Genomic DNA, 20872 nt, shown 5'->3' on the forward strand with positions numbered 1-20872 from the left:
TTATTCGGAGTCCCATGGCCCCATAGAGAAAATCTAGTTTGGTTGCCATGTTGGCAACCTCCAGCAAATTTGAAAATCATAGATGACTACCAATAACCCACAAATGTGCTTCCTTGAGTACCAGTATGCAAAGTTCTTGCCGTATTATTCTAAATCAAAAATGAAAAAAAAAAAAAAAAAAAACGTCAAAAAGTGCCAAAAATATGTCGAGTAGGTAGGTTAGTCATGCCCCATTTGTAGCCTATCCTGAGAATTCAAAATTATTTCATTAAATCTTTCCATAACATTTGGCGCTTTGTTTTTAACTAACAAACTGACAGAAGCAAAAACATATTAATCATGCATTGTGTAAACTGTTCGTTCCTTTGTAGTAAGAAATATAGCAATATAAATCATTTATATTCTTGTATTTTTTTGCATGAATAGCGATCAGTCTCGGAGGAACACACACTGAGGAAGGTCACAGTTCAGATCGCAAGCTTTGTTTAGGTACAGCTTAAGTAAGTGTAAAAAGAGAAAAGTTAAATATAAAAAAAAACTGCACTGATGAATTTCCAAAAAAAAAAAATAATAATAATAAAATGTGTAGTACAGTGAGATTGCCCTTATCCACTGTTGTAGGTATTCTGATTGACGCCATGCTGACAAGTGCCCAGTCTTAGCAAACCCCTTGGTCTACCTGCATCGTCGATTACTTTTAGATGTTTAATTTCATCATGTCTTGGACGACTAACGTCGTTCAGGTACGTGCGTTTTATTTTTCTACTCCCTTTCTAATTACACATTTATTTTGAAACCTGGAATTTATCCACAGATTCAGTCACGTTCATGAAGAACATGATTTTACTTTGAAACAGTTTTATTGCTAATTAAGAAAAGATATGGCCATCTTTTCATTCCAATAACTCGAGTCTATAACTCTGAATATTTTTAATGTTCGCAATCGCTTGAATTGTCTTGAGAAAATGTAGACCTAAATAAAAGCAAAACCCGTTTTTTAATTTTTTTCTTTGGAAAAAGAATTTAAACATATACGATTTGCTTGGTTTTCAGGAAAAAAAAACTAGTCATCACATTTTATTTAAAATTGATGTATCTTACGAAGTACAGCGTTTAACGTCCGCCAGCAAGTTTTTAAACTACTCTTGTTTATGCCCGTCCTCATCTCTAAGAATAAGTCGTCCTATTTTATCTTATCAGTAGTGTGAAACTAATGTCTTTATACAAACGTTTACTTTTAAGGTTTGACATATTGTTATATCCTTGGTTACGGACTGTCCAAACTCATTTCCATGGTGATACACGCACAGTTCCATTGACCTTGACCTTCATATGTCACTACCGTCCCATCTCTTGGCATCGAAGAAAAAGGCCGTGACCAATCCTGGAACAGATAACTCAAATATATCATTGACTCAACATGAATTAAATCTCCACCGTATAAATTTACTTGTGAATTGTAATATACTACAATGTAGCATTATAAAAATTGAGATAGAATGTAAGTTTATTAGGAGCATCTAAAAAAATTCAAAGAATGCAAACCTTACGACATAATAATAACTATAATAATAAAATAATAACAGAGATATGAAAATTTATGCTCTACCTAAGAAAGAGAATCCAGCGACGCAGAGGAACATGGAGGACCAGATCATAGAACTGTACACATACTGTGTTAAGAGAGCTCCAACTATAAATGCCGCGATCTGGAAATCATCACATGGTACTCTTATCAATGTATATGCTTCCATGTGGATAACCAAGAGGAAAGTTTCCAAACTATTCTCACCTTTAATATTTTTTATCTAAGACGTTTTTTTGACCAACGGCGGATTCAGAGGGGATACTGGGGGGGGGGGGGTCCTGCGACCCATATTTACCTTCAGAAATACCCTCTTTCTTTATTCTTCACAACCCTTAACCCCCCTCCCCTTCCCTAAAAAGAGTAAAACGGTTTTTAAACCAAAACTTCGATTTCCCATTTGTAAATCCTTCCTACCTGAGATGAAAAGACAAAACTGTAATTTAAAGCAGCATGCTTGAGGCCGAACGTCTTCGCCGTCCCCATCGGGAACAAAGTAAAGCTCCCGCCTGTAGCCATGTAAATGAGACAGAACCAGATGAAGAACATGCTCTGTGCCGCCGTAGAAGAATGAGTGTCACGGCAGAAGTCAAGCGTGGTGATGAGAACCATTGTGAAGGCGCAGAGACACATTAAGCAAACCTGAGGAGAAATAATGAAAAATAATAATATATAAATAACTAATATATGAAAACACACCCCAGCTGACACAGAACGTTACCATAACGTTACCAATACGTTTTTGGGCTAAATATAAACGTTCTGGCAACGTAATAATTCCGTTGTGTTTGCTGGGATGTACAGAAACCAGAGAGCACTCCAAGATCGAAGACTTCCACAAGCAAAATTGAGAATGAGAATTCTGAAAAATAATTTTTTGGAAATTGTAACCTCGACATTACTTTCTAAATAACTGCCTATCCTTAAAATTGCATTAGAATTTGTAAATATTTCTAAATATCTTGTCCCTTATAAGACTGAAAAATTACCGCTGATGAAAACGTAGATCTAATAACTTTCCTTTAAAGAGGTTAGAAAATAATAACAGCTACTGAGGAGCATGTCCCTCGGTTTGTATTCTACCCACACTGAACAGAAAGTACATTATTACGTCAGCAGTATCTGACGTCACGCAGTATTTTACGTCACGTTATATGACGTCAAATTATGTATAAATACAACATTCACCCTGAAACCATATCTGTCTGCCATATATCCCCAAAACACACGTCCTCCGGCATTGAATAATGAACCCACGCTTAGGACTCCGAGCAGAAATAAGTCGCTTTGTATGAAGTTTTGTCCGTATACCTGGTCAAGAAATATAAATGTTAGTTTGTTTGACTCAAAACATCTCATTTTGACCTTTACAGTATATAAATGTTCATAACATAGAATGTTAGTTTACAATGTAATAATACACCCCTGCACAGACGAGCGTTAAGATTTTCAACATTATTAATGATAAAGTTTTATCTATAAATTATAACGTAATGTTTCCACTACTGAGACACACATGTTGCGTTCACCAACGATTGTTTTAGTAGATATACTTTGGCTTTTTTGATTAGGCCCTACGTGAACAGATGATTATAAATACCCCTTACCACACACACACACACACACACACACACACACACACACACACAGAGAGAGAGAGACCATGTGCGTCCGCCAAAGTGAGCATTCACATACAGAAGAGCCGAGGTTTAGCAAGGCCGAGGCCTAAACATGGCTGACCTACATAAAAGGAAGACCGCGTAATCATTTGATGGTCTCTCAATGTATGTCAGAGAATTTTAATAATTAGACCGAGTATCGATCTGACATGACCTTGTGTGAATGCAACTAATATAGCAGTGCATTCTTTATGCTTGAACACCCACAAACACATCCACACCCACTTAAAGGGATAATAACTCTTCGTATGAGATCTATATTTCACAATAAAAACATTGTGAATAACTCATAGAAATATAATATATTCTGTTTTACCACAAAAACGGCAGTTATAACTATTATTCTGATATCTGAGCTTGTCTTTAGACCAGGTGACCTCCATTGATGGCTATACTCTGTTATAATCTCTTAAGAGATTTTAACAAAACAACCAAACTTTTTAGAAAAAAAACAGGGACTAACTTTAAATGTAAAAATGGATTCATTAACCATTGGTAAGTATGGGAAAAGTATGTTGTTTACTCCAGGAAAATTCATTTTTGGCCGAAACGAAGAGTTATTATCACTTTAAAGAAAAAGAAAAGATATTGTGTGAAGATAGAGTACAGATACCTGATTCTTACCTTATACGAACCGGCAGCTTCCAGTAAAACTTGACTATTGAAGAAGAACACCAGCCACATGATATAAAATGATTTGGTTTTCATCATTGCTATTGGTGTAAGCGACCTTTCCTCACCTGGGACCTTGGAGCCGCTTCTAATTAACAGAGAATAAAATTTTAAAAGAACGTTTGGCTCCGACACGCGCAAAAGTCATGAAGACCAAATTACCATATCAAGTAAAATAGAAGAACTATAAGTGTAGCAGACAAAGAGCGTTGAGAAACAATTATTTCATAAGTGATGAACGTTAATTGTACGAGAGTGCGGTTTTTCTTCTTTTTTAATCGATTTCAGATCTTTTTAAAATTCGCATCTAAATTTCGTTAAAAATTGGCAGATTTTTAAAAACGGGGAGGCAACTGGAGCTGAGAAGAAAAATTTGCCTCATTTCTAGAGGTTTCTTCCTTTTCTTCATCTCCAATGACGTGATACACTGCTGCCACTCTTTTAGGCTGTACTAGAATATTGAATGATTTTAATTAATTTGGTAGGCATGTCTGTTGACAACAAAGCAGTTAAGGGAGGCTAAATGTTAAGGACTGGTGCTATCAGCTGCTTCCCCTCCATCTGGATCCTACTGAGTATAGTCAGGCAACTTACGCTGTTATTCTGGTCGTACGGTGGCCGGGCAACAGACTGTCTGACTCATTAGAACTGTTACTGTTGCCTATCACTATAGCGTACAAGTCTCCACTGTCCTGAAATAAGAACGAATTCGTGTAACAAGATCGGGGCAACTCGGCAGGTTTCGCACCTCAGCGGAATGACACGAAGTTGACCGAATAAGTACGAAGGATCACAATTATGCCTTATAAGAACTTCAAACTAGGCACTTAATTTTAAACTTAATATAGGCGTGATTGTTATAAATAATAATAAGAAATAATTCCGAACACGTCGCAGTTATAAAACAGTAGAATATTACATTTCACTACTACTGATTTATCTTAAAGGTACTTTTTAAAGTTTACACCAATTTTACGAGCTCTTTTGCAAAGCAATTAAGCCTCAGCAGGTCACGCCAGGTCACGCCAAGACAAGCCACTCTAGTATGTCACAAAAAGTCACGATAGTCACGAAAGTACGTACCAAGTCCGCTTGTCCCCTTTCAAACATGAGGAGAACTCCTATGAGCTGTACGACGGCGTACGATACGCCAAGGATAAGAAATACACTAGGGACCTTGTTCAAGATGACAAGTTGATTGAAGTACCTAGGAAGGAAAATGATTAGTTGTCCAGAATACTTATCTCATTAAATTACTAAATTATTAAATATTGTTAAATAGACTAAAGTCACTTTGAAATTTTAAGAGAATGGAATTCAAGAGGGTGGAACACCGTCCATTTTTTGGAACAACATACAAACTTTTTTTATTGGGGTCTATGCTGTGGAACAATAAATTTGACAGTGACTGATGATGAAATAATGATAAAGGACTTGCTTTAAAAAAGCAATACACAGTTCTTTAGAATACAAGTCAGTAGTGGAACGAAGAAATAGGGAAAAAATATTCTGTTACGTATCCTCAAACCAATATAAACCAAATTTTCAGTAATTCATTAATTTTTTCGTGTTAATAAAGTACATCTAGAATACACCATTTATCAGTTAAATTATTTATTAGATTCTTATATAATACTTTTTTACTATATCATTCACCAAAATTAGTTCTGAACGAGAGTTCGGTCGGTAGTGGTCCAAATGAGACCAATTTTTCTATGAAACACTTATTTTTAACAAATAGAAACCCACCTTTCTGTATGGCAAGGTTTGGAGCTGTTGGCAATAGGGAAGGGACAGATGATATCAGACGGTTGTTTGTTGTCGGGGTTCATATAAAGCGTCTGTACCCAGGCGAAGAGAAACGGACCACAAGCAAAGCCGGCAAGAACCAGCCCAACGGCCAAACCTTTCTTTTCAGGAAACCACTGAAAGATATGTTGTTCAAAATGATACCAGTAAATGATGATCTGAGAAAATAAAGTTACAAAACTTTTGGAACCATAACACCCTGTATGTACAAATATGTGCATTGTTTGTCTAATGTTTACTTGCATAATCTGTACATCCGTGGAATTACTGAAGTAATTAAAATCGTTGTGGAATCAGTGACTGAGACAATTCACTGGCTCCTATGTAATACGTCCGTAAGTTGCCCGGCCATGAGGAAGAAGTCAACGCATGGGCACTAGTGCAATATCCCCTGCGAAAATGTGTCTCATTTAACGCTCACTTACGGTTCCCAATCTGTCCTAGAACATAAATTTTTTCTCTTTTCATGAAAAAATGTTCTTAATCTGTTCTAGGACATTCTGAAGGACTTCCCCAAAACAGTTCTCGAATTGTTACATTCATCACAGAACAACATTAGAACTGTAAAAAAAAAAATTAAATGTTCTAGAATAGATTGAGAACCGTAAGTGAACGTTAAATGAGACAAATTTCCGCAGGGGATGTGTGACGTCCAACTCGGGATCATTATTCCTTTCGTTATGACGACATACTCTCATCGCTAACGTCATGGGTACAGTGTAAGCCAAACCGCCGCCTATCCCCACCAAGACTCCGTAGGTAGCTACTGTCGCCAAAAAGGAATGTTGGATGGCCTCAAAGGTCAGAAGAACTCCAAGACTGAAGTATGAGAATTAGACAAATTGTGACTTATTGGATACTGATAGCAAATATTACTTTACTGGCATAAAGGGAACATGAGAAATTCACCCAGAGCTTCAGAGAACTTTAATCAAACCTCTACACTACATCATACTCTTGACTGATCTCCAAGTTAAAGAAAAGATATCAGGAAATACCCAATGATTCCAAAATAACATGGGAATTTGACATGGATTCAGCATGAAGTTTCTTGTTTATCGATTTATCTTATTATAAGGTATCTACCACAAGAACTCCATTAAGTTGAAGTTTGTGAGGTTTGTTTTACGATTTTTTTCGTTCAAAGTGATAGACCGCGTTCAGATCGAGACGTCGTACTGAGTCGGTCTTCAATTCTCTGTAAGTGCAAGCAGTGGAATCAGGTCACCGTCTGATATTAAGCCGAGCGCACAGGAAAGTTAATTTCCCCCTTGTTGCTCGAGGAACTGATTCTACTGATTGCGCCTAGGAAGAATCCCTCACACGGTTGGACCGACCCAGGTAGTACGATGCGTCTATCTGAATGCGTCCTTTAAGATGGGCATTTGAATATCAAACTAAGCATTCACGCCATATAAAATACCTCATAACCCAGCTTCCTATGAGTGTAGTTATTCTGGCACCAACAGTCCTCTCCAGGGCCCCGCCTGCAAACATGGCGAGCCCGGAAAATGTGTATTCAGCGGCAAATATCCAGTTTGTGCTGGCGTACGTCACAGGAAACGAGGCACGGTCGAATTCCCTCATATAAGACGTCATGTAGGTCGTTATGTTACCTGTGAAATAGCCATATGCGTACTATTGCTAAAGAGAAAGCTCTGTAGTTGGTTTGGCAGCATTATTTCGATATATATAGGAAAATAGGGGCAATATATGGACCTGTTTTGAAGATATTTAATGAGAGTGGTCGAACTGACAGATTGATAACAGATAATCAGGCAGCCATGCATGTAAATGGACGGACAGTCTGTACAGGCAGACAGACAGACAGACAGACAGGCAGACAGACAGGCAGAGCGTGGCAGAGAGACAGACAGAATGACTTCTGACAGACGTCATAGAGACAAACATAACTGAACACACACACACACACACACACACACACACTAAGAGAGAGAGAGAGAGAGAGAGAGAGAGAGAGAGAGAGAGAGAGAGAGAGAGAGAATTATAATCGAATGGGGACGTCTCGATAGTAATACGTTTTTATGACGGTAAATCTATATTTTAGGACAAAAAGGTAATACAAAAGTGAAATAAAAAAAACCTACACACACACACACACATCACATTACCAAATGTATACACAGTCCCCAGGGTCATATGTACTAGTACCCCTCCGAGTACCGCCAGGACCCCCTTCACTTTGATTTCACTGTTATACGGCGGCTGACGTCTACGGTTCCGGAAGAACCCCTTGGCCGCCCTGTCTATGATCTCGGAGTCCGTCATCCCCTTTTTATCCACGATGAAAGTTCCACTACTGTCGCCGTTGATGCTCCCATGATGTAGCTCTGGTATTGGAGATTGAAGTATTGGTTGTATAATAATATTGGTATCATTGCAAAGCGACAAAGTGGTATAACCTTGAGATGCGGGTGTACGGGTGTGTTTTGACAGCTTAGGCCTTTTCTCATCGGGCGGTATACTTTTTACAAAACTTTTTTAACTTTTCTAACATGGGTTTCATTTTAAGATTGTCCTCTAAGTTATAATAAACTGAAATAGCCAAATATATCTCTAAAGATCATAACTCCTACATCTTTAACTTTTTTATACAAATTTAATATTGGATATCAAATAAGGACTATGTTGAAACAAAGACTTAACCTAAAATCTGAAGCCATACCCTGAATAGAGTCACGAGGACCATCCATCGAAGTAGAGTTCAACATTTCACGAATTCATGGCCTGATCTATTCTCCAAAATGGTCGAAGTGGTCTCCAATCCGAATCAGTCAAATTTGGAGACGCGCCGTTTTATTACTTTAGGGGGATCTGACGGTTGCGCTTTTCGAGACTTTATAGGAACGAAGTTTGTAAGTATGGCGGCGTATATATGTATAATATTCATATGTTTGTGACAAGGCATGTTGATAAAGCCAGATGTTATATGAAAAGTGATAACGTTTATTTTGAAGCGCTAACCTCACTTATCAATGCACGTGATAGTTATATCTGTCTTTATCTTCCATGCCGTCAGAACTAACTGAAATTATCACCTGTCATCGGCAATATACAATTAGATCGATATATTTTTCATTATATTTTTGATAAGATCAAAAAAACATTTTAGGACGCAAATCCTGATAAAACAGGTCTTCACACCTGCAAATTAGTTATTACATCTGACAGGTTGCTAGGATGTCAATTCAGTTTTGTCACGTCTCGTCTCTAACAAACTCTTGCTCCTAATCTTTTTCGTCGGCCACCACCTTTCACATTTTATCACGAAAACCTCTGTAACGGTCAGTTACAAGAACTCTGAAGCATACGTTAACAATTGATTCTTTTTCATTGTTTTGATTTCTCTCTTCTGGTGAAAGAGGTGGAATGTTGGTTTCAAATGCCCAAAGCGTTTTATAAAAAAAAAATATCAAGATTTATTTTGATTGAAAGTAAAGCGTTTCTATGGAGATGAAACGTGTATTATTTTCTTAAGGCGTGGCCTTTTTTGAATCCACGACCTGCGAATCTACAGGACATTTAGAGCTCCCCAAGTAGTAAAATCATGTTAGGTCTCATTAGAAACGATTTACTTTTTTATAATAATTACGTAAGACACAACCAAAGACCTATTTCAGAAGATTTATTATATTTTAATATGCCTTAGAGGCACGATATTCATACAGTCCGACATAGTCTGACAAGTATGATGTTCATTCACATAGGTTAAAGCGAAACAAACACTGTAATAATAATACAGTGCCATAGTCCAGTCCCAGTCACCAGTCCAGCAGTATTCCATCTGAAAGTGTGAAGCAGCTGACCAAACGTGGGGTATTGCTGGGCTGGAAACTTTCTTATACAAATTATAATATACCTCACACAAAATGCTCCGATGAACATTTTAATTTTTACTTGAAATAACGCAGTTCATTTCTGTGTAGTCTTAGTAGGTCAGCTTTTAGTAACAATGTTAGTAGGTGGTCAGGAATAATCTTCTTTAAAAAGTGTGACATAGTTCAAAATTTCCAGTGAACTATTTCGTTTGCCGTTTAAGCCAGTGTTCGCCCCTAACACCTGTCACGGAGACGTTTTGTTTTCATCCTCAGACAGTCTTTCCATCCCAAGTTTTGCCATTAAAGACAAATGCAAGCATCATACCTTAAAACGTTACAAAAAACAATTAACATTTGCATAGTTTAAACATTTAAGTCATGCATTTATTTAAGACAAACAGGGGAAGGAGCAAATTAATGATTTAATATGCTCCAATTTGAGATTTTACTTTCTTCTTGATCTCTGCACCTTTTTTTTCTCTTGTTTATTAGGGCTTTCCACAAAGAGTATTTCAATCTGTTTACTCTTGGTGAACTGTTTCAATATTGTCTTTTGTGTATTTATTAAATAAATAAATAAATAAGGACTAAAGGAGTCACCTATACAAGAGAACCCTGCCACAATATCGGAGGCGAAGGCATAGCCCGACCACTTGTATAACTGTGCTGACAGTAGCGCCGCTGTGGCTCCAGTGATGGCCTGGAAAATTACACCAAAAAATTATGTCTGACGTCCTCTTTAATAATATAACAGCATTCTCTTTAATAAATAAATATAACTACATTGACAAACAAAATCTTTTAGTGGTCTTCTTGTCTATTGGAAGTTTGAAAGTTAATATCATCAACAACAACTGCGTGATTTCAATTTCCAATATATTTAATAAAGTAGGTTGCTTACTACATTACTTGTGTAAATATGGTAAAAAAAGTAAATCATTTCTACAGGAATTTTAACACATTTGTACCTGAGAGACTAATTTTGACCCCTCAGCAAGGAGCCCAGATCACATGGCTGACTTGCCAACGTGAGCATGCCTCTCAGCTTTTAAGCTTTTAAAAAACACATTTAGTCTGTTAATTACTGATTTCCTGGTTCTACCAACCCTACCTGAGAAGTGAATAACATCCCGTAGTTACATGCTGCATACTTCAAGCCATACATGTTAGCAATGACCACCGGGTAAAGAACATAATTGCCACTATATACAGCATGGAGGAGACAGTCCCACACAGCAAACAATATGCCACTGTTAAAATATCTGGACAACTCAAATGTTGACAGCAGAAAGACCATGCAGGCACTTTGGGAGATTAGTGTCAGCTGAAGAGAATAATAAATTATATATTATATAATAAATCATATTTGTTACAGTATAAATATTCACTTACAGGTACTCACCAGCACTTTAATTAATTAAGCCAAAAGTATATTGAGAAAAGAATTTCCATCAACTGTTTTATGTACTAAATACTGTATATAAATGGCTATTTCAATGCTAGCTGTTTAATGAATAAAAATTGCAGCTTTATTTAAGGGCATTGTATTGTATTATTACAGTAGTATCTATTACTTTTATAAATTATCACCTTAGCTGAGAAAATACAGAACACTAGTGGCATTCAAGTGTACTTAAATACAACTTTGTCTTGGAAAAAAAAATGAACTGACCAACATGTGTACAGCAGCTAGGAAAGTAGAAAATTCCAGACACACAACCCTAATTTCCTTGTGACATGTATCTGTTTGAAATAAGTCAAATAGTCTTGATTTCCTACCCACCCTAATCCCAATCTTGCTAGCAATGCAACCAAGAACCACTTTTCCTGCAGCAAAGCAAACATGCGACACGGATCCCACTGCAGCTAGAAAGTGGTCAGACATGTCAAAGTCTGGACTCTGTCCATATATCTGTAGAAAATAAGTTCTTTTACATGTTAGACTTTTATATAACAGAAGAAAATGTGCTTTTTTTTTTTTTTGGGGGGGGGGGAGGGGCGATGATGTCCACAATTTACCATTAATCATCAAAGTATATGTATATACTGCAATCCAAAAAAACTTTGCGAAATTCATATGTTTTAAAACTGTTCTAGATTTTTATTTTGCAGGCCCGAAGCCAGGGGAGGGAGGGGGGTTCAGGGGCTTCAAAAGAACCCCCCTTTTTGCTGGGAAAGGTTCACTCTGGGTAAATTTGCTCAAAGTAAACTAAAGTTCCATGAAAAAAGGTCCACACCCTTTTGCAATAGCTGGCTACGGGCTTGTAAATTTGATAGCAAATGAAACTTTGAATATGCCAGTAATAAAAAAACTTGCTTTTGGTCTTACTTTGAAAATACTAGTAATGAAGAAGAGTGCTTGCGTGTTACACATGAACATCAGCCATAAGACATAAAACTCCTTTTTTCTGAGAACTTCTAGGGGCTTTGTGTTAGGCTCCTCTAGAGGAATTCTTGAACCATCTCTGTAATATAAAATGATTATATATAGAAAGATCAACACCTTTGCTTCATTATCTGTTCAACAGACAAAAATTGAATAAAATTCCAAGTTTTACATAATTTGAATGGAAATGGTCAGTTTTGATAACTTATTTCACCACAACCATGAGGTATTTAGAGCATTTAAAATAACTATTAAAATATTTCATCAAAAAATAATTCCAACAAGCAGACAGTACATAAAAGTTGTCAATCTCTCAAATTGATCTAGACCAGTTAAACGTGCTACTTGGCGTGAAGAGGACCTTACGCTAGAATTCTTCCTGTCCTGTGCCCCGGCATCAGGCTGTCCTCCATACAACTGGGGCTTCTTTTCTTGTAATTACTATTGCCTGATAATATCACCACAGCTGCCACATCTAAATATTCCTGGAAGATAAATAAATAAATAAATAAATAAATAAATAAATAAATAAATAAATAAACTAGTAGCAGAAAATCACTCAGAGAGCATTGCACCTCTACCAAAGAAGCTTAATCCCTGATAAATTAATGAATTAACAGATCCTGATTAAGATCAAACCGATTCTAAGTTAGCCCATTTATAAACTATCCATGTTTTACAAAATCTGTCTATAACTGCTTGAGTTAGGGTTTTACCTAGCAAACAAAGGCAAAATCATAACCTCCTTGGCATAAGAAGTAAATATAGGCCCCATTCAGAATAGGGGACTAACTAGTCCAAGGGTCAAATATGGCAACCCACTACAAAGCTTGCCATCTAACCCGCTAATAGATACTGAATAGATTTCCAATGGGGAAGTATTCCAGTGGGTCAGCCATATTTGACACTTGGATTAGTTAGTCCCCTATTCTAAATGTGGCCATAGAAATAAGAAGTTCAGTAATGATGTTAAATGCAGAAAGTTGAGATAAGAGACCATGCAGTCAAATGGGTCTATTTAAAATCATAATAAAGAACACATTAACTACTATAATAATGATATCAAGCAGTACCTACCTGTATTGCATTGTCTTCTCTACTGAACAATAGAAAAGTACCAAAAGTCAACAGAATAGCGTAGGTGATGCCAAGACACTGGAAGATACTCGGAACTCTTTCTAACACCTTGTCATCCACAAAATATCTGAAACGGAGAGCAATATGTTGATGGTGGTAAAAAAAGATGTTTTTAAGAGAATAAACATGTTTTCTATCTATAGGTATGACATTGCAATGCCTCTTCAAATCATCCAATATTCTGGACCTGTATGGGCATGGGTAAAGAAACAGATCTTCCTAATTTACCTGTAAATCAAAACATTTAACATCTATCTTCACTTGCTTACACTGATATCCAATTGATATCCATTAAGATTATCCATATTTGAACCTACCACTCTGGATATCCAGCAGGATCATTCTTATGTGAACCTACCTATCTGGATATGTACCAGGATCATACTTATCTCAACCTACTTGTCTGGATATCCAACAGGATCATCAGAGTCTCTAATAGCCACCGGAGCGATGTTGTTTGGGTTTGCATACACAGTCAATAAACTTTGGAAGACAGATTTCCCCAAACCAGTGGCGACAATGATAAAAACTATCACGGTGCTCTTCCTGCCTGGAAACCACTGAAAAAAAAAAACATTTTAAATTGCAAGAAATTATAAGCATGTACTGGTATATATATCACTTATCCTGAAGAATGATATATTTCAAAATGGCTGGTCTGTAGAATGAGAACATTTTAGAATACACACTGCCTAAAATATCAATAACTGATTCAGAAATATCTAGAATATCTATGTATAACCACTAGAAGTTAACTCTTAAAAACAAAAAACAAAAAACAAGAAAGTAAAACAAGAAAGGTAAACTTAAAATCAAATAATTCCAAGAACACAAAAGTGACCAATTTTGTCTTACACACTGGAAGAACAAGAATTTTGCCATGGGTGCATGGAAGGATAAAATAATTGTATCTTTTACTTGCTTTGTAAATCAAATATGAAATAGTAGTAGTAATAGTAGTGGTGGTGGTATTTTTTTTCTTTTTTTTTTTTTTTTGGGGGGGGGGAGGGGGGGTAAGAACGGGGTACCTCAGACTTTAAGGGAAGGGCAAATGTCTATTGTGCCCTGTCCCCTGCACCTGATATTTCACACTTACTTTCATAGCACAGACTATAGGAGGCAGATAACAGATACCAATGCCAAACCCATACACATATATCATACTTACTTTCATAGCACAGACTATAGGAGGCAGATAACAGATACCAATGCCAAACCCATACACATATATCATACTTTCATAGCACAGACTATAGGAGGCAGATAACAGATACCAATGCCAAACCCATACACATATATCATACTTACTTTCATAGCACAGACTATAGGAGGCAGATAACAGATACCAATACCAAACCCATACACATATATCATACTTACTTTCATAGCACAGACTATAGGAGGCAGATAACAGATACCAATACCAAACCCATACACATATATCATACTTACTTTCATAGCACAGACTATAGGAGGCAGATAACAGATACCAATGCCAAACCCATACACCAAACCAAATGACAGCAAAGTGTACAGGTACCCGTGGTCAACATCTTGGATAGTGAAGTAGGACATGGACACTCCTAGACTGGAAATATATAACTCATGACCTGAAATACTTTAATTAATGCATTAGTACAAGGAACCTATATTTGTTTTAACAACATTTGTTTTAATTTATTAACTTCTTTTTTCATACAAAAGCAACTGCACCCTAGCTCTTCCTCTGATATTATTACATTTTATTTGCAGATGGGCACAGTGGCAATTAAGGAATGAAACTGAAATTTTTAAATAAGAAATTTAAAAGAATCAAGAATATTCACATGAACAATTGATATTGGCTATATAAATAACCTCAATTCATTCAATGTAGTATGCTAACATGCAAAAAAGATAATAAATAAAGAAATTGTACAGTTTCATTGAATGGGGATTTAAAGAAAAAAAAGATGCCAGTAAATTTACTCACCATAACAAGAAACCCCCGAGAAAAGTTGTTATTCTTGGTCCAAACCTGTACTCCAGCTTTGCACCTATAAACATGGCGACACCCATGCTGACCCACTGGAGGCCATATATCCACGAGGCTTTCTCGTAGGTGAAACAGTCAAAATCATCAAAATCTTCTCCTGATTCAAGGCATATTTTGTTTAAGCTTCTCATATATGAGGTCATGTAGGTTGTAACATTTCCTAAATAAAGAGAGAAAGAAAAAGAAAGAAGCTGTGAAAAGAAAACTCAAAAACCACAGAACTTAATGCAAATTTGAAAACATCACCGAAATTAAAAAAAAATACTGTGATTGCCATTACTGTGCCAATTATTATGTCAGAAAAGTAAAAGTATAACTTAAACAAACTCTCATTATTTTAAAACTTGACTGATTGCTGATTGACAAAATTTACTTTTATCAGTAATATTATCATTTCCAGGATAAAAAAGCCAGTCTATCATTACATTAGGCAATGTATAAAGATAACTTTCCGTCCTTTAAAGCAGGTCACAAAATACCATCTTCAGGGGGCCATAGCAATAGTCCGAAGGTTTAATATTCCGAAGGTTTATTGGTCTGAATGTCCACTATAGAACCTTCGGTTCAAAAACCCTTGATTAAAAAACTGATGAAAATGCTACAATTTTTTGGACCAAAAAACCTTTGGACTATCGAGACTCCCCCTCTCTTGATCACTCAGAGTAGAACCTCTGCCAAGGCAGCCCAAGTCTCATAATTAATCAAATCAACTGATAAATTAATATATCATTACCAAAATTAAATCAATTCTAGAAAAGCCCATTTCTGAAAGTTTCACTCATCCATTAACTTTTTTTCTGAAATGTTCTATCAAACAAACAGACAAAACCAAGCCCGCAGAATATAGTTAAAATTTTTGGCCGAGGATGGAATTAAATGTCTCACCAAACAAAAACACTGCACCAACCACCAAGTGCACCAACATTCCCCCTATTACTGCCACTATTCCCTTTGACTGGTGGACAACTATCCCATCATCATCCTCCATGTCATATGAACTGTAGGTGGCACTGCTGCCAAGGGAAAACTCATTTGATTGGATAGAATCTCTCCGCTCATCACAGCGGGGGGTTCTGTTGGAGTTTGTGGGTGTGTCTGATCCCATCTCTCCTACCAGTGACATTTCTCGCTCTTTAATATCGTTTTCTGAACCTGATTGTGAAATAAATTGAATATATCAACAGATCAAATCTATTAAATTACTTTCCCCAATGACTTAATTGCAGTGACAGAACCCAGCGGGCACTCAACGTTGATTCAACATTGAGGATAGGTTGAGATGATGTTGAGCCATCAATATTGATAGATCAACAAGATCTCAACATTGAATCAACCTTTTCTTGTCAACCAATTGTCAATGTTGATAAATCAGCAGGGTCTCAACATTGATTTAACCTTTCTTTGTCAATCAATTTTCAATGTTGATAGATCAACAGGATTTCAACATTGAATCAACCTTTTCTTGTCAACCAATTGTCAATGTTGATAGATCAACAGGGTCTCAACATTGATTTTACCTTTCTTTGTCAATCAGTTTTCAATGTTGATAGATCAACAGGATTTCAACATTGAATCAACCTGTGTTTGTAAACCCTTTGTCAATGTTGACATATCAACTGGATCTCAACATTGGGCCAACCTTAACTTTATAACCTTAATCATAACCTTGATAATAGTTTTAAATGATTATCTCACTAGAGAGATATGCATAGGGGTAATTACCCCTCATAAAACGCTTGTTTTACCCCTTTTTCATTAAAATTAATTTTGTGAAAAAAGCGGTCGTCAGTTTTTTTAAACTTTCCACAGGTTATCCTTAAGAAAAAGAAAAAAAACATAGGGTCACCAGCCTTACTTTATGGCATATTGACAAAATTTTACTCAAGGTTGAAGAAAAAGCTTGAAAAAGCCAAAAATGCCTGTTTTTCTGGAAATTTAAGTTAGCTGTGAGAAAAAAATTAGACTGGTGACCCTTTGTTTTTGTATTCTTAAAATTATCTTAACTACCTGATGTGACGTTATAATTATTTTAGTAAAGCTAATTTGTTGTTTAATTTTTATGAGTAATTACCGTATGTGCCTGCATACTTGTATAATGTAAATGAAGTGCGGGACTGTTATTAAGTGCGAGACTCCGGATAACATGAACTGATGCAACACGTGAGTGTGGACAGTGTGTAACACTTTTACAGTACAAAAACTGTACTTTATTAACAGTACTTTGTGAGGCCACACTATCAGGAGGATCGTTCAACAGATAAGGACATGGAAAACGGTGACATTTCGTCTTCAAAACTCCACACTATCAGGAGGAACGTTTAACAGAAAAGGACTCGTAAAACTGTGACATTGCGTCTTCAAAACTTAACTGTCTACGAATCTGTCAGAATTGAACTGTATTTGACAAATGTTAAAGTTTATGCAACATGATAGTATTACATGTAGTTAGTTTATGTAGTGTATGTTCATTGTTTGTCATATATTATATTCATAGTTAAGTTAGTTGTTGTTTGTGTTTTTTTTATGTTCGGGCTGTTTTGGTCCGTAACACTGAGCATCAAACTGGAAAGTTTAAAAAGAATCTGACGACCCATAGGTGGATACAGGGGCCGGTCCCGGGGTCTGGACCCCCCCCTTTCCTTTTCTTCCGAAATTACCTTTTTTTGTAGGTAATTTTCCTAATTTCCCCCCCCTCATTTTTCAGATCTGAGTCTTTTTATTTCAAGAAATGCTTGATATCTTGGAGAACACCTTCAGCCATCAGGCAAATTTCAATCAAATATCCTGATAGCCTAATTGATATATCAACGTTAATTCAATTTTCAAATTCAACTTAATTTCAACATTGATTCAACATTGATACCTCAAGGTTGTTTTAACCTTGATGGTTCAAGGTTGATTCAACCTTAATGGTTCAACGTTGAGTCAACTTTCATAGTCAACGTCATATCAACATAGTTTCAACATTGACCGTCAACGTTGATTCAACATTGATACCTCAAGGTTGATTCAACCTTGATGGTTCAACGTTGAGTCAACTTTCATAGTCAACGTCATATCAACATAGTTTCAACATTGACCGTCAACGTTGATTCAACATTGATACCTCAAGGTTGATTCAACCTTGATGGTTCAACGTTGAGTCAACTTTCATAGTCAACGTCATATCAACATAGTTTCAACGTTGACCGTCAACGTTGATTCAACATTGATACCTCAAGGTTGATTCAACCTTGATGGTTCAACGTTGAGTCAACTTTCATAGTCAACGTCATATCAACATAGTTTCAACGTTGACCGTCAACGTTGATTCAACATTGATACCTCAAGGTTAATTCAACCTTGATGGTTCAACGTTGAGTCAACTTTCATAGTCAACGTCATATCAACATAGTTTCAACGTTGACCGTCAACGTTGATTCAACATTGATACCTCAAGGTTGATTCAACCTTGATGGTTCAACGTTGAGTCAACTTTCATAGTCAACGTCATATCAACATAGTTTCAACATTGACCGTCAACATTGATTCAACATTGATACCTCAAGGTTGATTCAACCTTGATGGTTCAACGTTGAGTCAACTTTCATAGTCAACGTCATATCAACATAGTTTCAACGTTGACCGTCAACGTTGATTTAACATTGATATGTCAAGGTTGATTCAACCTTGATGGTTCAACGTTGAGTCAACTTTCATAGTCAACGTCATATCAACATAGTTTCAACGTTGACCATCAACGTTGATTCAACATTGATTCAATTTTGATTTGCCCGCTGGGAAGATACAGCAATATAATGGGGGATGGGGCAGAAAAGAAAAGAAAAAATCAAGATAATAACAATTATCATATTCATAAAATAAATAAAATGAAAATATATATATATATAAATATTGTTTACAAAATACATTTTTGCCACTCCAGTAAAACATTATGACACCATTATCCATTTGATTATGTGGAGTACATGATCTACTGCTGTTTAGAGCAAGAAAGTAGCAGAAAAAGTCCTTACTTGTAGTACATGTGTAGGCCTCTGACAACTCACTGTCCCAGTCCTCCTCCATGTCAGGAACTGTTGGTGAACAATTCCTTATCAAACCATCCAAAGTGAACAGTTACTCATATACATAATATATTTCATAAATCTTAACTTTTCATTCACTTAACCACTGTGACCAATGTCCATTAGAAATGAGATTCAAAACATTCCTCAGTTTTAATGGTCAACGTGATAAAAAGTTACTACTGAGTTAATAGATACTGATAGCTGACCTGATAAAAGCTTTACATTACTTCAAATAAATCAGCTGTAAAATTGTCCAGGCATGTTCACACAAGTTGAAGTAAGACTGGATTTTGGGCAAAATGGGGATGAGAAATTTCTTGACTCTCTTAAGAGATTTTTACCAAAAAACAATCCAACTGACTAACTTTGAATGTGAGAAAGAATTCATGAACCATTTGTAAGTATGGAAACTCAGTCATTTACCCCAGGAAAATTGGTGTTACGGCACTTTTACCACCAAAATGAAGAGTTTTTATCCCTTTTACTCACCTTGGCAGTAAAATGGAATATATCTCAACAGTCTTAGTTTCTTCAACCCTTTATATTAATATTGCACACAAGCAATGCTTTTTTCTAATGATTGTTTTCTTATTTTCATTTTAACTTTACTACAATTTCTTTCAAGGGCAATATGAAGGCAAGAAAATTTTAATTTAAAAATACAGGTGGATACATTTTGGGTCTGATATTAAAACTTTACAGTCGGTTTGACATTTGTTTTGTGGTTTAGGGTACATTCAGCAACATGTTATATAAAGGGTGATCAGTATTATACACATGTTACTAATCATGGATTGATAAGTTAGTGAAGATAACAATGTCACAATCAGGAGGGCCATAATGTACGTAGACACGTTCACACTGAAACTATATAGGCACAATATAACTGTGTCTGTTCTAGTAAAAACCCCTTTACACTGGATGGCGTCCTTTCTGTGTCCTTTGAGCGACCATGAAACTGGCATCGCTGTGATCATAGAAAGTGCGCACAAGCATTGATTTGGATGCAGAATGGATGCTCAATGTTCAACCAGTTGTCAGCACGTAAAGTATATTTTTTGATTCTCAATCAGAGCCGTACTACAGGATGCAGAAAGGACACCATCCATTGTAAAGAGGGCTTAAAGAAGACTGTATAACAGCAATTTTAGGATACTTATGAAATCAATCCGATTGGTTCTATAATGAGTCTGTTTGGTCAAATATCCAATGCTGGTGATGGTTATAATAAATGACTGATATACCTAGTGAAACGTCTTAAATCAGGGACAGTTTAAGCCCAAAGGCACACTTTCAGTCAAGTTGAGAGGCACTCAATTTGGTATATCCCACCTACAGCTTGTTGGACAACAATGGGAATCATCCAAAGCCCCCCACACACACACACACACACACACCACCACCAGCACCCTCCCCCAACCACCAAAGTCTGTCAGTCTAACATTTAAACCAAGATTCCACAGTATTTAGAAAAGAGCAGGACCAAAAATAATGGCAGAATATTTCAGTTTTTTTGGATGATGTTCATTTGGCTAGCTTACCACACTGAGAAAGTTGAGGCAAATTTCCAATTAAATTAATCCAGCCTAATTCAGCACCTATAATCTTATCAGTCTTTCTGATAACATCATATACCAAAGCATTAACAAAAACGGCGTAA

General features: G+C 36.3%; 2 protein-coding genes across 3 annotated transcripts; both read right to left on the bottom strand.

The window, feature by feature from the left end:
- Positions 1-190: 190 nt before the first annotated feature.
- On the bottom strand, positions 191-8640 carry LOC112041360 (apicoplast pyruvate carrier 1). The gene is made up of 12 exons (XM_086998196.1): positions 8432-8640; positions 7878-8096; positions 7169-7361; positions 6438-6564; positions 5686-5861; positions 5020-5143; positions 4531-4628; positions 3889-4024; positions 2774-2896; positions 2003-2227; positions 1610-1709; positions 191-1384 (listed from the first exon to the last, which is right to left on the bottom strand). The coding sequence occupies exons 1-12, from the start codon at positions 8475-8477 to the stop codon at positions 1329-1331; spliced, it is 1623 nt and encodes a 540-aa protein (XP_086854322.1). The 5' UTR covers positions 8478-8640; the 3' UTR covers positions 191-1328.
- A 738-nt stretch (positions 8641-9378) lies between these two features.
- Positions 9379-20578, bottom strand: LOC106154417 (apicoplast pyruvate carrier 1). Of its 2 annotated transcripts, XM_086998087.1 has the most exons (12): positions 19159-20578; positions 16028-16294; positions 15080-15302; positions 14560-14695; positions 13507-13667; positions 13048-13174; positions 12337-12455; positions 11914-12049; positions 11368-11496; positions 10696-10908; positions 10185-10284; positions 9379-9909 (listed from the first exon to the last, which is right to left on the bottom strand). In XM_086998087.1, the coding sequence occupies exons 1-12, from the start codon at positions 19208-19210 to the stop codon at positions 9854-9856; spliced, it is 1719 nt and encodes a 572-aa protein (XP_086854213.1). In that variant the 5' UTR covers positions 19211-20578; the 3' UTR covers positions 9379-9853. The 2 variants fall into 2 exon arrangements, with proteins under 2 accessions (XP_086854213.1, XP_086854214.1); XM_086998088.1 differs by lacking the exon at positions 11368-11496.
- Between the last annotated feature and the right edge of the window lie 294 nt (positions 20579-20872).

This window comes from Lingula anatina, chromosome 10, assembly GCF_051362555.1.
Source record: "Lingula anatina isolate TDL-2025a chromosome 10, LinAna3.0, whole genome shotgun sequence".
Taxonomy (NCBI): Eukaryota; Metazoa; Brachiopoda; class Lingulata; order Lingulida; family Lingulidae; genus Lingula; species Lingula anatina.